This window comes from Engystomops pustulosus, chromosome 2 (assembly GCF_040894005.1).
Source record: "Engystomops pustulosus chromosome 2, aEngPut4.maternal, whole genome shotgun sequence".
Classification (NCBI taxonomy): Eukaryota; Metazoa; Chordata; class Amphibia; order Anura; family Leptodactylidae; genus Engystomops; species Engystomops pustulosus.
Window position 1 is genome coordinate 61,251,368 of NC_092412.1, and position 17,047 is coordinate 61,268,414.

The 17,047-nt window shown below is 43.5% G+C and overlaps 1 protein-coding gene across 1 annotated transcript in view; it reads right to left on the reverse strand.

Annotated features, from left to right (window-relative positions):
* The window catches only part of MBD6 (methyl-CpG binding domain protein 6), a 32,404-nt gene that overhangs the window by 5,934 nt on the left and 9,423 nt on the right, over window positions 1-17,047 (reverse strand). The window contains exons 2-12 of the mRNA XM_072134886.1: window positions 11,111-11,290; window positions 10,654-10,790; window positions 9,575-9,677; window positions 8,894-9,062; window positions 6,557-8,227; window positions 5,686-6,386; window positions 4,716-4,908; window positions 4,401-4,579; window positions 3,370-4,116; window positions 860-912; window positions 569-644 (exon numbers count right to left, since the gene is read on the reverse strand). Coding sequence (XP_071990987.1) covers window positions 569-644; window positions 860-912; window positions 3,370-4,116; window positions 4,401-4,579; window positions 4,716-4,908; window positions 5,686-6,386; window positions 6,557-8,227; window positions 8,894-9,062; window positions 9,575-9,677; window positions 10,654-10,766 — 4,005 coding nt within the window. The 5' untranslated portion in view covers window positions 10,767-10,790; window positions 11,111-11,290. The remainder of the gene's footprint in view (window positions 1-568; window positions 645-859; window positions 913-3,369; window positions 4,117-4,400; window positions 4,580-4,715; window positions 4,909-5,685; window positions 6,387-6,556; window positions 8,228-8,893; window positions 9,063-9,574; window positions 9,678-10,653; window positions 10,791-11,110; window positions 11,291-17,047) is intronic.

Genomic DNA, 17,047 nt, shown 5'->3' on the forward strand with positions numbered 1-17,047 from the left:
AGTTTTACACTTCTGTGGTTGGTTCATGAATCACGAACTGGCAGTGACCAGAATGGCCACCGTCTATGGAAAGTATGATGCAAGGGGTCCCTGCAATAGAAGCACCAAGAATGTGCTCATGATTACAGTTTGGCCTTGCTGCTCAACAGAGAAACTGGGGTTCTATGCATCAGCTCTCACTGTGATGCAAGGAGTCATGTCCATAGCAGTTTGGTGAAACAGGACAGTGACGCTTCTGTGAATTATGGATTGACTGCAGAAGTGTGTAACTGCCCTAATATGGGCCTTAAGTGACTTGAAGGAATTCCCTACTACAGATTTCTAGGGACTACTGGGACACCCATTATTCATAATAACAAGCACCCAAAAATAAATATGGTGTTTGGAAACACACATGTAGCCAGACAGGGCTGTACTCCCCCTCCCTTTTTTATTATTTGTAGCCATAGTGGGAATTTTAGGACAAGGAACTTCTGAGCATTCAGAATTAAAACCACCTTCAAAAAGGTGTATTGCAAATGCTTATAAAATACACCCCGCTCTCAGAGCACTTTGGTACAACCCTTACATTTAGACCATTGGCGGGATCCATAGTTGGCCATTTTGCAGGAACAGCTTCAATACGTGAACCCATCCTCTGGGAGCTGGAACCACAAATAAATGAGACAATGTCAGAATCATAAGGCTGTGTCCCTATGTGCTCGTCATATACTACGGTCTTTAGAACACATTTGACTAAAATATATATATATACATATACACACACACACACACACCAAATATTGCAAAATTATTTCATAAAACAATAAACATGGTAGATACATAATATACAAAGGATGCAGCAAAAATTATAACCTACTTTTGGCCTCTTCTTCTTCCTCTGCGGGAGCGTTTCAGCAGCTGGGGTGGCACCTGGTGGGCAAAGAAAAAAACAGTTTCTAAAGGTATTTAAAAGGACCAAATATACTTGTCACACCTTCCCTTCCCCCCTTGTTCTTTCTGTTTCTTTCTAGAATAACTCAGTTAAACTTTTAAATACACTCAATTTAGAGAAACTGTGGAGCGCCCCGGTTCACCCCAATGCTTTCCTCTGGGCTACTGCATCGACTCCACCGACTATACAACTTTTAGGCCCCATGAAACATACCAGGTCCATATGGCTAAAATGCTGCAAGTTGTTCCCTCTGGAATCCACCCACTCCCCTATGACTTCATTTTTATATAATCCTGGTTTACCATCAAGTCTCACGGGGTCCATGTCCCGACCGTGGCACCTCAAGAGCTTGTTCCGTTTTGCTGACATTATTGACGCCGGCACTAAAACTCTACTTGACTTTCCAGACCTCATGGACAGATTTAATCTACCATCTTCAGCCATGTATAGCTACCTACAAATCAAATCCTTCTACGTTTCCCTACATAGCTCGCCGTCTATATCAAATCCTACCGACTTTGAACGACTTTGTAAATTAAATGTCTCTACTGCCGGACTTATCTCCACAATCTATAAAATATTAATTAACCCTGACCCCTCAAAGGTACCAAAACACGAATACATGAGGAAATGGGAAACTTTCCTGGGAAGGGAGCTTCCGCTGGAGACCTGGCAGATAGTATGGGAGAGGGCAGCTAAAGCATCTCAATGCGTCCAATACAAAGAAAACCAATATAAACTGTTAATGCTCTGGTACCATACACCGGCATTACTGCATCATATATATCCAGACTCACCTGATGTTTGCTGGCGGTGTGGAGCGGGGGGAGCAGATGTACAACACATTTTTTGGCTGTGCCCAACTATACAACCATATTGGTCCACAGTTACAAACATCTTATCCGCGGTTCTCAATTGTCAGATCCCTATAGACCCGAGTACCTGCTTATTGAACCTCTACCCAAAAGGGATGCGCAAACACGCCTCCAGACTACTCCTACATCTCCTCACAGCAGCAAAGTGCCTCATCTCTGTAAAATGGAAACAAGCCACAGCACCCTCCCGGGTAGAGCTTTGTACAAGAATACAAGAGATACGCACCCTAGAATACCTTACTGCACTCTTACATAACACAGTAGAAACATTTAACCGCATATGGGCCCCATGGGATGATTATTGGACGGGTCGGACGGTTTGCTAAAGAGATCGCTTCCACAAGGGGAAGCACCCATTATCCCGCTCATTTAGATACCACCCTACTCCCCCTTCCTCATGTCTCCAGTCTATTGTCTGTCTTCCCTCACTTTCTCTGTTGATTATATCTGTATATTGGACTTGTGGCCTTAGGATAACACTCTTAAGGGCTTTTATTGTTTTATACAAGTTGGTCTTTGTCAGTTGATAAGACCCTGTTGATTTACTATGTTAAAACCTAGATACTTTGCTAAAAATGCTACCTTTCATCTGTACGTAATGATATGAATGACATATAAACTGTAAAACTGAAAAACTAAATAAAAATACAGTTAAATATAAATACACTCAATTTAGCCTGAGCCATTTCCCCTCTGCCGCTTGAGTGGGTCCTGTGGGCGAAATATCTGGGAATATATGGTATTGTCCACCTTGTTGGTCTCCATAACCATATTCATTGATAGTCTTTTCACTTGCCATTCAACAACAGATTAGAAGGGAAGGAGGGAGAATGATCAGAGTCAAAGTAACTGGACATGAAGCACTGAGCTCTGATAAGATATATTGCAAAGTTTCTTGAAGTCACTTGCACTACTGATTTATGCAAAGTCTGTAAAAAATGTAGTGATCAGATAGGTTAATAGATAGAGATGAGTGGACCAGACATTCACATTCAGCCGCGCGAACAGTCAATGCGGCAAACTGAAGCCCCCTAGCAAACAGCCATTGCCGATAGGCCAGTGGCGGCCCCCTGGTAAATAATAGCCCTAGTCAGTTGCTAGGGTGCGCCAATTTTCCGCATTGGCTGTTCGGCAATATTTTCGGCTCCTCTTTTAGTTATCTCTATTTATGGACATAAAACACATTACCTCACTGAACAAATAAAGACCAGCACTGCAATAGCGAAGGACTCCGTAAGGGTGGTTGTTGATGAAGATTATTTGTTTCTCAGGAAAATCCCAGTCATTTCTAATGACCCAGATTTATAATGAATGATGGGCAGCATGTTTTGCCGTTTCTAGCACATTTGGAATATTTTTTTTTTCTAGTTCACGGCTCAGAATATTAACTGGTGCCATTTGAAAGTATAATTTGTCCCGCAGATAATAAACCCTCATACAGATACAAAAAAGCAGGATGAGTGAAAAACTTAATTGTAAAGTCAGGTCCTTCAAAGGATGAATAGTGTTATATACTATGTATACAGTATTAGTACATTAATATTTTTATACAATACATACATCCACCTCCTGCTCCCTCGGCTGTTCTCCTTCCTCATGCCAATGGTGAGTAAATGGAGGGATTCCCAGCACTGGTTGTGCAATTTCCTGGCTCTGTCCTGCCTCCTCTCCATCATTTTGCGAGGTATCTTCTCCGTTATATCTCCAGTAGGAGTGTCGGGCGCTGGATAACCTATCGCCACGTGGCCGACGACCATAAGATCTCTCGGCCCGTGAACGACCATTAAACCTATAGCCCCGCTCTTTGCCCTTAGAAATATCCATTTCAGAAAGATTTACTGTGTTTGATGGGTGAGGGGAAGCCATCCAGGGGAGTATGTTAGGGGATGATCCATTGGGGATGTCAGAGGGAATGACAGAATCAGTCAGCAGTCTGCACTTTTTCAGTGGAGATGCCTCTGGCTCCATCTCTGAGACAGGAAGGTCCATAGTTTGGAATAATGTGTCTGTTCTTGGGGGATCAGAAGGGGTGTCTGGAGGAAGGTCAGTGCGGACTGGTCCCTGAAAAGGGGGGCCTTTGGGGACGGGGCTGGATTCAAAGGCACTTGAGGTGTTTGAGACAAAAGAACCAGGCCGTGAGGGGGTAAGCGGCAAAGTTTGAGACTTGTTTGTCACATCCGCTCGTTGTGAGGAAGAAAAACTTGAGTCCGTAATTTGCTGAGCATTTGATGGGATTTGAGATGTGGGTGTGATGCAGATTTCTGGGTGAGGTGAAGGGTTGACTTCTTTCTCTGATGTAGAATGGTTCTGTTGCAAAGAAAAAGATATCGATTACTAGGCTATAAGAGGCCTACAAAAAAAAAAAAAAAAGCTACAACTTAAAGGGCTTTCCCATGAACTAACACTTATCTCCTATCCGCAGATTAACAAGTGTCTGCGTGCTGGGTTGGCCAAAAATTTATGGGAACATAGGTATCTCATCCCCTCTCCTGAATGAGGTAGATGTGCATGTTCATTGTATCATCATTTAACCTTATGGCATTGCAGAAGAAAGGTCAAGTACAGTGCTCTAGTGTCTAGATACAACTTACCTGGTTGTTGCTGCGCTGACCTTGCAAAAGAGCCTGTCCCTGAAAAAACTGCATTCCTAGAGCCCCTGGGAGTGAGGGTAAAAAAGCCTGTTGGTTTTGTAGCAAGGCGTGTGCCCCCAAAAGCGACTGGAGGCTTCCCATCTGGGCACTTGTGCTAGTGTTGAGCGCTGCGAGATCTCCTGTAGAAGTTTAAATATATATTATATATCTTTTTTTAAAAATAAAAAATCATGCAAAATCAAACATGCAAATAAAAGCATACAGGGACAACAGAAGACACAGCATAAAAAATGACTGCATTTCTTATTTGCCTACCTAACAATCCAGCAGTAAGCAAGGGGTTGAGCAGAGGCGGCATCAGAGTATTCAGCCTGCCAGGAGGCTGCGGCTGTTGGAGGTGGAACGGGCTGTGTGGTTCGGACGGAGGGAGTTTTCCCTCTGATAAGGCAGGTGAGTTAGTGGTTGTAGTAATGGAGCCAGATCCGCTACAGGAGGTATTGAGAATGCTCTGAAAGAGATATATAGAAGACGCTAATGTTAATGTTGTTCTTAGATAAGAACAGTCAGCTCTCCTGATCTGTATTAGTCAATGCCCTCAAAATGGAGCGTATTTGCCTAGACCTTTTATTCCTACTAGAAACGTATGAAAAAATTGATGAATGGATGTTACAGCAGCTGTGTGTGCGGACAATTGGATACTGTCCGATCAGTGCTGAAGTCGTGAAGGGACACTCCGCTTTTGACAAGGTTAATGGTAACATTTATCAATTTTTTCATAACTTTCTAGGCGAAAAAAAAAAGAGCAACAGGACAAAGTGGAACTGTAAGGCTGCGTTCACACTTTGCGTTTTATGACGCAATCCAAGGGCTTCCCCAGGATCATATGTAGAGGTAACATTGTGTTTCCATCGCATTTGGTAAACACAATGGAAATGCAATGTTACCTCAACACATAATCACGGGGGAAGCACTTGGACTGAGTCTAAAAACGCAGCCTGGCCTAAGGAAAGATTCTCCACTATAGATACTGTATGGTGAATACAAGTCTTCAACCTGGGTAGGTCCAATCTCTTAACATAATATAACATATGTGCAAGCAATGCTTGGAGAGCAGTGTATCCTGGCCGATACACTGCGACAAACATCTACTTCATGTTAACAAAACTTTTCTCAAATAAATTGTACTTTCTTCTAAGGGGATATATTAATGGATCTATACATCAGAAAATCTGTGCACCCGGTTATACCATGGTTTTCACCAGATGATATATACAATCTTGCTTACCTGTCCAGGGCAGGCAGAAGAGTCCACAGCCCCAAGACTTGCAGCCAGTAGTGCTGAATTCAACGCCATGAGGGCTGGAGAGGCAGAGACAGGTGGGAATAACAATGGCTGAAGAGCGTTTTCAGTGAAAGTCTCGGGCAAAGTGAGTGGCGACTCGTGTTTCTCCGTTGTGTCATTCTGCGGAGCAGGCAAAGAGTCCAACAAAGGTGCGAGGGATGATAAGAGGGCACTCTGCTGTTGGTTTTGTGGTGGCAGATCAAGTTGTGGTAGCCCAAGCCCTCCGAGTGGTAAAAGAGGATTTTGTAATAGAGAAGCCATTAATAAAGCTTGCACTGCATTGGAGTCAGGGTCCCCCATTGCGGAGGGCAAAGCCATAGGTGGGTTTTGGAGTCCCAACAGGCCAAGATCGGCACTGCCCAACAAAGAAGAGGAAAGTAAATTAAGTAAACCTTGGTTAAGAAGCTGTTGGTGCTGATTCAAGCTGAGGGGAAGCGGCAATGATCCGAGTAATGCCAAATTTAACAGGGCAGGGGTAGCAGAAAATGGCATGACGTGTTCCTGTCCCAAAAACGAAAAGCTATCACCAGCATTATTCAGAGAGCAAGACAACTCGCTGCTGCCTTCTGCAACATTGCTCTGGGGCAGGCTAGGGACAGGAGATTTTGGTATTGGGGACTGACTGGGTCGGCCAGTAGAGGATGCTAGAACAGAAATGAGAACATAGGTTACACCACTGATGACTTCATATACAAGATGCCAACACACACAACCCAACCCCCCTCCCTTCACATCCCATGTGGCATCTATGCCATCAGGTAATAAATCATCTAACAATAGACACATGCAATATTTCTTAGACATTTTGACTTACTTGGATTTGCACTAGTGGACGTAGATGGTAACTTCAGTGGTAAAGTAGTCCCTGAGTTCTGCTCCGTAGAATTCTGGACTAGATGCCCCACAAGGCCAAGAAGATGGTTGCCGATATCTTGGGAAGCTGGGGACAGGCTTGGAGTTTTGCTTTGGTTTGGGGACTCCTCTACTGATGGACGAGGCATTTGAAGAGAGAGTGGAGCGTGACCAGAAACAGAATGTGAGTGTATGGCTTTGGATCTCCCCGTTTCTTCTTCTGGTAGCCCCCCAGGTCCCGTTAACTTTGAACAAGAATTCAATTTGGAGAATCCACTAGGGCTAGTCGGGTTGTGCCCACTCAAATCCTGAGGACTTCCATCAGGGCCTGGAGAATTCCTTTGCCTTTTGCGCTTTATCAATAAATCCCTTTTCTGGGAGTGAGTCCTGCTGGGAAGGGCCCGACCTTCTTGTGTGACCGTTGCAGAAAGCAAAGTATTGGGGTTTAGCACTCGGTTGGGTAAAGTGCTAGAGGCTGTGGCTTCAGGTTTGGTTTGATTAGCCATTTGGGCCTTTGCAGCTGCTGTAAGAAGGCTGCTAGCAGGAAACGAAGCATTGGCTTGTTGACCCAATATGCATCCAAGGGGAAAGCCCAGTAATCCTTGCGCTGCTCCCAAAGACACCGGCGGTGCTGTTTTATTGCTTTGGTGGGTTAAGGCATGGCTGGCATTTGAAGAAGATCCCAGTTGGGCCTGCCCAAAAGAAGGGAGGCCTTCAAGTATTGCTTTCGGACTGTGGGGCACAGAGCGCTTAGGGGAGCTGACAGGTCGTGGAGATCTCGAGCTTGACCTTATGGGGGCAGGAAAGTGCTCAGAAGAGGCTGATGAATGCCGGGAACGCTGAGGGGACGGTTCCATGCTGCCGGCTGGAGATGAAATGGAGGATATGGAGGATCTAGTAGTAGAAGGAGATGTGAGAGCGCCACTACGAGTGAAAGGAGAAAAGGGAGGTGGTAGGGTTGTAGATGAATGGTTGACTGGGTTGTGTTCAGAAGTAGGGTGAGGGTTCATTAAGGGAACCTGAGACTGAATTAAAGGGGGAGAGTTCAAAACATGGTGCTTTGGGCTAGGTGGTCTGCAGCTGTTAGAGTCCAATATTCCCAGTGGATCTTTTTCAGGAAAGACAAACGGTCGCCGTGGGCCCTGAATATTTTCTTCAAGTGTCCGATTGAATGTACCACCTGGCACAAAACTACAGGAATTAAGAGCTAATGGTTTGGGGGACAGGCCTGAAAGTTCTTGACTACATGAGGGGTAGGAAGGCCGAGTCTGGGAAGACTTAAAAGAACTGGTACACAGCTCGTGAGATATGGCTTGTGGAGTCCTTGAATACACCTCGTAATTACCATTTGATGGCACTGGTGGACAGTTCCTTAAGGCATAGGACTCACCAAGAGGAGCCCCATGCTGCCTGGGTACAGCAGGCCGCTGGTTGGATCTCAAGTCAGAGTATCTTTCTCCATGGTGGGAAATATCTGACTTGTGATCAAGGGGTTTCTCCAAGTGATGAGCAGGCATGTTGTGGGCCTTTTCGATCATCAGTTTGGTGAAGATGTCAGGATCCAGGGAACAAGGGTGCTGCCCCATCTTTGGGCTGGTGGATGTTGTGTTAAAGTTCTGACTTGAGCCACATCCTGTCAAATAAACAGAATAAAATGAAAAGACTAATTGTACTTATGTAAAAACATTCAATGCGCATTCCAAAGGTTTCTGGATAAAACATTCAAACACTGAATACTGTAGGATATAATCCATACTCCAAGTAAGGGCTAGTTAACATTTGCATTTTGGCTTCTGGTAAAAAAAAAAGTGCATAGAGGATCAGTTTTTTCCCGTTTATTTAATTGGACTTGCATCAGTTAGTATCAGTTTTTACATCATCCGTTAGATCATCTGTTATTTGAGTGCATAGTAGGAATTAAAAAATGGCTCTAAAATAACAAATAACAGAAACTGACACTAACAGAAAACAAGGTATCTGTTAAAAAACTTGATACTTTGCCATCAATGCATCCGTCCAGACATCTGTTAAAATTACAATCTGTCTTTTATAAAAGCAGAAACTGCAAAATGGAAGACAAAATGCAGATGTGAACTGGCCGTAATTTGTGAATAATTTGTCGAGGGGGGGGGGGTCTCCATACACAGTCTGACAGCGTTCAGTCAAAGTTAACAGCCCAAAGGACAACACGCTTTGACACAAGAACTGCTAACACCCAGATGTCTATTTATTTATACAATTCCAGGAGGAATAACCAGTTTAATGAGTGCGCTTTATGGTAAAAGAAACTTGTGCTTACCAGCAGCTTGACTTTGTAGTGCAAGGGGTGTACTCTCAATGCTCTTGTACAGAGTTGCAAGGGCTACAATTTTCCTACGATGGTTACAAAGTTTGGTCATGTCTTCTTCAGCCTTCACGTCTTCCGCGCTCCGCCGTTTAACCACTGCTCTTGGGTCAAAGTTAAAAACCTGCAGGATAAAAGATGCATACATATTTAGACTCAGAAGAGGAAGCCTTTTTTTGTACATTGCTTCCTCCTCCTTAAGTAACAGTGCGTATGCAAATCCTTTCGCAAGTATAAGAACAAGAAAATAATTGAAGAATGGAAAGTGCTTATCAGAATTACAATACTGATGTCAAAGCCAGCGAGATTTGTAGGAGGTTCCAAATCCCTGACAATCAAGTGAATGGGGAATAGCTTCAAGAACATGTAGCCAACAAAGTGTCATAGTGACAACTTCTATCTTATCGAGATGACCTATGAACAGGCCTTCAACATTGAAAACTCCCCTCCATCTTGGTTACTTACATTTAAACAAACTTAATAAGTAAAAACACGGACTGGAATAGTAAAAATATAGGAGCCAGCATGCAAACGATCATGAACTAATAAGTTGTAAGGCTCTGCATGGTTTCCATCACTCTAAATTAGAAAAAAAACAAACAAAAAATACACACGCCTAACATTAGAAACACTTACCTTATAGATGTTCAGGGGACACTCCAGCCCACACTTACAAGTTCCATCAGTTACTAGGTAAGTCCGCAGCTGATCCATACAGGTAAGAATGGTGCCACTTGGACTAAAATGCAGGAAAATGATCAAAAATTACCAACATGATTTATCAGAACTTGTTTTTATTTTAACGGTTACTTAGTGCTGCCTAAATATCACATTGTATTTCACTATTAAACATATAAAATAGCTCTGTAAGTCATAAGCAGTATTGGAATGATAAGTAAATATAACTTAAGATGTAATACAACAACCTGGTTCACAATTTAAAAAAAAAAATCTAAATTTATTCTCACCCAGACAAAATAACCATCAGCCTCTCAGACTACACCAGTTACACTCCATAGTCGGACACATCCCCTCCGCTGAGCTGCTTAAACTAATAACAAAAAATGTATTTGCACATTTCCCAGAATGAAAGTCTCCACACACGGCGGCCTTAAATGCCAAAATCTCCTGAACATATTAACAGGCCTCTCACTTAGCAAAACCAGTTCCCTGCACTGTACCAACGAGATGCAAAGACATTAAAACAGTCTTGAGTCAGTCTCCTGGTTTGGCTTTTATCTCGCATCATGTTATTAGGTTTTCTGAGAAAGTCATGTTTGATGGCAAGGGGGTTGTCTTATAAGGTAGCCAAGAGGTAAAGTTTTCCTTGTCCCATCCTGGAAAAGGTATTTCCCAGAATCCCCTAGTGCAGCATCAAAAGCTTTAAGTCTCCATACACCTGCAGAGGGTGCCTTAAATGGACAAGTCTCCGTAAGAAGTCTTCTGGCTTCCAGAATAACCTCATCTAATAGCAGGCAGAGTGACCAAAGCACTGCTACTATAAGGTAGTCTGAGAGGCTGGTGAGCTGGCTACATACCAATATGAAAGAAAAAATGTAGACAAAATACAGTGAAGAATTAGATATGTAGACAAGGTTTCACTTGGATCAAGTATATGATGAACACTGGAGATTTAGCAGATATCCTGCAACAAACCATCTAGTTCCACTTCATCAATCACTTTACTGCAGTCACAGTTGTTGAGAGCTACTTACCTGACATAGACCACCGTGCCTGGCTCCACCCTTCTTTGCCAACCAATTGGCACCTGGACCATCGGGACCCCTCCATAGTTATCTCCTCCTCCACTTTCACTGCCGCCATTCATTTTGTTCTCTCTTCTCTCTTGTACCTAACAAATTAAAACGGAACATCACCAACAATTCATAGGGTTACTGTCACACAAAGAAATGAGATTTCATAGGAAACACTAACTTCAGCCACCACTATTGGCTTCACTATAGGTATAATACTGCAGTGTATGAGCAGGTATGACCGGATAACACATATTCATTAGAGCCTAATGGGCAAAGCAGAAATGTGTCCAGACTGCTCTAGTCAGTCATGCAGAAGTGTTTGCCCACTGTCAGCATATGAAAGTATTGTTCACAAATCCTTAGCTGCCGCAGCATCTGGGTGTCCTGACAGCATTGGACTTGTGAGTGACCCTACCTGCTCATTGCGGCACAGTATGGGCGTTAGGTCTGCATGCGATCCTCACAGCCCAGCATGGCGCAGTGTGTCAGGCTCCCGTGGTGGGAAGAGGCAGAGATGGGTGCTCTTCACCTGCTCCCCTAGTTTTGCTTGGAGCTGCGAGATGACTGTGTTACAATTGCCAGGGTTCCATCTTTTCTGAAAATAAAAGAGAAACAAAAAAAATGAAATATTTTATTATTATTTTTTTTTTAATTGAGAATAAGATACAAGTAAAACATCAGGAATCCAGGAAAGTTATAAAAAGGCTGAGATCTTTATCAAAGTTTTAAAGTAGTACATTTCTGGATCATGTGTTGTCAAATCAGAGCTCACAACCTGACACCAGGAAGAGGGTTGATGCCCCACGTGATGCCCGCACTGCTTTTAACCCATTACTCACCATCAAAATGGACAGCAACCCCCATATACTCCTCACATTGGCTGCGATAACCTCCCCCTGCCCTCACACAGCTGATTAATGACAGGACTCCATTACGACCAGGAGAAATATCCGGCCAGGAGCCTGTATTGTGGTCTCAAGCGGAAAACCCAAGGTGGTTATCGGTGCCATCTTGGTTTAGAAGGGGATTAGGGAGTAAGGTGCTTATGTCAGTGTGTGTGGTGTGACTGCATGGACAGGGCTGGGAGTGGATGGAGGGAAGAAAAAGATCATCCTCCACAGTCTCTCGCCTCCAACCAGATGAAATAACCAGGACAAAGAGGCTGCCAGCCAGTAAATTGATATTTATTACCCTCGCAAAGAATAGCAGTCATTCCCACAAGACAGAAAAGGCATCTGGAGGAGGAGTCGGGAAGGAAAGGGGGGGTCAGCCAGAATTAACCCCTCACCACCCAGAGGAATTTATTACCTTTACTTCAGACACAGGGCGGTTATGGTGTGTATCATAGTGCACACAAGGATCAGGAAGCTTACGTCGCAAACCAATGTTTATTTCCACAACACAATTGGCCTTGCATTACCTCCTGACGGGACAGAAACCCCCATCTATTATGGAAGCATATAGCGGAACACTACTAAGACATGACCAGTAGACAGTGAAGGGGTTATAGGAATTTGTCTTTAACCTTTTATCAATGGGTAACAAAAAACCCATCTATGGGAACGAGAGAAGCAACAAAGGTTATTCAAGTAAAGCATCTAAAACTAAACAGCGACAGAAGCGCCAGCGGGTGGCTTGGAGGGTGTGTGCCCACTAGTGGTTGGCACTGGCTGTCTAGTAGCGCCTCTATACAGCAGGGAGTGGTATTACCTGACACTAGGTAAGGGACAGCACCACGGGAGTGTCTGCCTCCAACACAACAGAGATTTACAGGGCCTGGCAGCTATTTTTGTGTATGAGGACTTGTACTATCCTGATTACTTTTCTGGCTATTCAATCTTTTTGTCATTATCGTATGACATTTTGGTGGCTTTAAAACCAATTACTAGTTTCTAATAGGGTTATGGTGTAAAATTTCTGTACCCGTCCTAGAACCAATTAACACTGTAATCAGAGTGTTTTATAATCGCATTGTCTTGGCATAAGTTCTCCTATCATAGCGCTGTGCAGCAAATTGTGCTCTGGTTTTAACATTGCCTGATCCATGCTGGTCTTAACTTGGCGGTAATTGACTGCAGCGGGCCAACAGCGCTGGTGGTGACCGGCCACAGTAGGCCAGCATTACTGGAGTACTGGACCCTGAATCACAGACACGACCAAAGCATTACCAGCAGAGTAACTTTTGTCTCCATATTTTACAAAGTTCTAAGCTACTTGCACTACATGTATAAACTGTATCTGAATGAATATGCACGTAGTGGCCGGTGTCTGGTATAGTAATACAATAACAAAATCAGCGCTCAGCCTTCAGTTTAACATTATTTTCTTCTCACGGAGGGAAAGTCTCAAATCCTTAACCAAGAATGATAGCGGTACTGATATTCCAGAGTCACGCTTCAGCCTCGCAGCACCGAAATCTCTCACTGTGTTGTGCCTGACAGGCAGAAGTAATCAATTGCTGCACCATCCCTCAGCTGCTGTGTATGAGACATCCAGCTAAGGTTAATTAGCCCTGTCTGGACAGTTCAGGAAGCTCCATGTAAGGCTACATTCACACTGCCGCAAGGGGAACGTATATACGGACCCATAGACGGCAATGGGCGCATGGCGCCCTACTGGAGTGGTACGGTGCAGCACACGTGCGGAACTGTACCGCTCCGTACCCGGGAAAAAGATAGGACATGTCCTATCTTTTCCCGTATTACGGTGCCGTGTGCCATACATCCCTATGGAGAGGGGCGGAGATGAGCAGCGCTCACCCCCTTCTCCTCTCCCCGCACGCTGCCGTTGCCCGCCGTGCTACGGTACGACGGGCTGAATGTAGCCTAATGTGTTTATGAATAGCAGGCTGAATGCAATCCAGCTTTCCCAAAGATCTGAATGTTAGAATTGCTTGCTCAGCAAAACCACGCAACTCAGGGATTAAACAAGATATGTTTCTGCATTAGTGTAGCTACAACATTCTCAAGGAATGTTTGGTTCATAATGCATTTACTAAAATGTTAGATTTCCTTTAAGAGGCTACACGGCATGGAGTAGCTGCGCCGTGAAGAAGGAGCCATGCCTACTTCACACCCCAGTAGCCTCTTTTGATCCCTCCTGTCTTCAGCACATGTGCAGTAGCTTCAGCTTCTCAGCCGAGTTCGCACAACGACAAGAAGTGCTCCAGGATCTCAAACAGTTAGCGCAGCTGCTGCGAGCTGCACGCTGCAGACAGGAGTGCAGAAGGGATCGAAGGCTACTGGGGTGTGGAGTAGTTGTAGCTCTTGCTCCACGCCCTAGTAACCTCTTAGATAACTTTTATCTAAGATATATGAACATTTTTTTTGAAGATCTGGTGCACAAAAAGTTTTAATAAAAAAAAAGGATTAGACAAAAATACATTATAGGAACCTGCCACCGGATCTACCTTAGTCGGTAGATCAGTGATGGTAGGTTTCCTATAATGGTAGATTTCCATTCCATTTCCAGGTAGTTGCCGTCACCATTTTGTCGCCACAAAAAGTTTTAATAAAAAAAAGGATTAGACCAGAATACATTACAGGAACCTGCCACCGGTAGGTAGATCTGTGATGGTAGGTTGGCTTTAAAATCCATCATGATAAACCAGGGACACTTACTCATAGATCCAGGCAGCATGACTGTGGTGATATTTTAATATTTGTCATCCATGGCTTCCTTCCTTCTAAAATCAACTTAAAAAATTATGCTAATGATCCAGAAGATTTCTAAGGGTGTTACCAAAGCCCCTTTGTGTTGCATATTCACAGGCTTTTACACTGTGCAAGAGCACTCCCCCTTCTCACTGTGTGAAATTACAAGATTACAGTGCTGAGGGAGCAAGAGGGGCAGTGTAACATCCTGTGCAGCTGCAGCACCAATGGCTCTGGTAACACCCACAGGAGGCCTTTTGACTCATTAACATAATTTTCAAAGTTGCTTTTAGAAGGGAGTCGGCCATGGATTACAAATAGAAGATTACCACAGTCAAAGTGCCTGGATCTATGAGTAAGTGTCCTTGGTTTGTCATGCTTGATGGTAGCAATGGTACTGTATTCACATGTGGGAACATTTATCACCATACAGTCTGTATTTGTCACCAGTACATTACACATTTACTAAAAAGACTGGTCACAAGCAAGGTGAAGCTGCTCGATCTGTTTTATATGCACAGAATAGTCACCCTTGTCTTACAGTACTAAATATGGATATATCACAACCCCCCCAGTGAGTCTCACATGGAGGGTATTTTATATTATTTAGATCTCACAGTTGTATTTACAGCGACATTTACTCCAATTTTAACCCCACAGAGTGATTTACTCTCATGCATGTTAATGCCATTTTCTCTTGCCCAGTTTCAATGACCTGCACCTTTTTTGGATTTTTTCTAGTTTCTCAGTGCATTGCATGGAAATTAAATGGTGCCACTATGAATTTCATGAACAAATTTCAAAAAGTTTAAGAAGTATTTTGGAAGGTAGGGAGTAATAAACAGAAACATAATAATGGAAAAGGAGAATGGATGAAAATCCTGAAAATGAAGGGGCAGCTAGACTTCATCCAATGGCAGTGCTGGAGCAGCTCCCCTAGTGGTCACAGCAGTGCCAGGCCTCCTGCCCACATGGCCATTATTAACCAAGAGGAACAAGTTTATTGTGAAGACTTGTGAATCCTTAGCAGCAAAGCATAGTTAGTAGAATATTCTGAGCAATTTAAAAAGAATAAGATCCCATAAATAAAAGCCAGTTAATAATAGAGAATTATTCTCAAAATATTCACTACAAAGCAACTAAAGCCACCGTCAGATAGGCCACCATCTGAAAACCATACCGAACCTGCAGCTGGATGTCAGCCATCCAGGGGCCACATTGTGAATCGTGCCCTAAAATTGTGACAAAATTTGCATGTGACATAAGTGTTTATATTGTGTTCTTTATTCTAACTAAAAGCAGTACACAGGTCCATAGTGTCATAGTAAAAAAGGTTAGAAAAAGACATCAGCCCTCAAGTACAACCTACACATTAGAAGGCGATTAGATTAGTCTGACAAGACCAATACTTCATAAACCCATGCCAAAATGTCAACTCTACAATAGGTCCATACTACAGTAATAAATGAAGGGACCCTTTTATGGAAACATGATCCATTAAGGTGTGTGCCGTTTTCTGCTAAAATCAGAACTGTTCGTTTATTACAGGCATATGACAAGACAATGCTAAAAATATCTGCTTTTAGAGAGAGATCTAACAGGGAGATATGGAACACAGAACCACAGGTCCACAAGGAGCGCCCCAAATCACACTAACAGGTTCTTTACCTACCACCTTTCTCACTAGATGGCTTGTCTGCTCTCCCTTTCTACACTTTATGGCCTATATTAGGACACATTCCCTGTGCTTCTCGGTTTCATATCTTGTTTTTTGTATACGCTCAGCGTATACATCGGAAAAGCTCCTGACATATATACTTTGCTAACATATTCCCATATACTTGCAGACAGAGACATAGTTGTTGCCTCCGTTTGACCACTAAACCTTGCATACGGACCCCATACAAGGACAGTGACATCACTGGGGTAACACCTCTGTACATCGGCAGCAGTCAATTGCCGGGTGCCGCCGTTGTGCACTCACCCCCCTACATTCATTGGGAAGGGTCCCCTGTACGACGTATTCCACTGTATAAGCAAACAGTGGGATATGTCCGTGCCATACATTGGCACTACTCCTGACAAAGCTCCCCCGGGCGCCGGACCCTCACTACCTAGGTCCCCTTACTCCAGTGCGCTGTCTGAACAGTCAGTGCTAAGCTAGCCAAAATAATGCGATTTCTTTCCATTTGTCTATGTAGTCATGTCCTATACCTGATTCCAGCGACCCACATTTGTTGTTTTTTTTTATTACCAATTTGTGGGTAAACCCTCCTTTTCTCTGAATTTTTAATGTTTTCCTAATAATTAAACTTTTTTGATTTACAATCTACAGTATATGTAGAGATGTTTTTTTTCCCCAATAACAAAAAAATTTGTTGGGTCTGAGATTTGGTAACCACTTGTTGGTGCTAATCTTGGGTGCTGTCTTTGGGTCACTCTTAAGAAAATGATTGTCCTGAGATAACAAATATTTTTTGGATGAAAAAAATCAGAATCCTCCTCGACATGTCCTTAAGACTTATGGCACAAAATGTGATGTGAAGCCAGCCTTTGACAAATCAGTGGCCATTTATAATACGTCAGTGAATGAGCTAAAGTCCCTCCTCCGCCATCAGATACATCAGGAGGCTGCGGCTCTGGGGGCTGCGATGGCGGATAATTCTACGTCAGGTCCTGCTGGGGTAGAATTGTGCAGC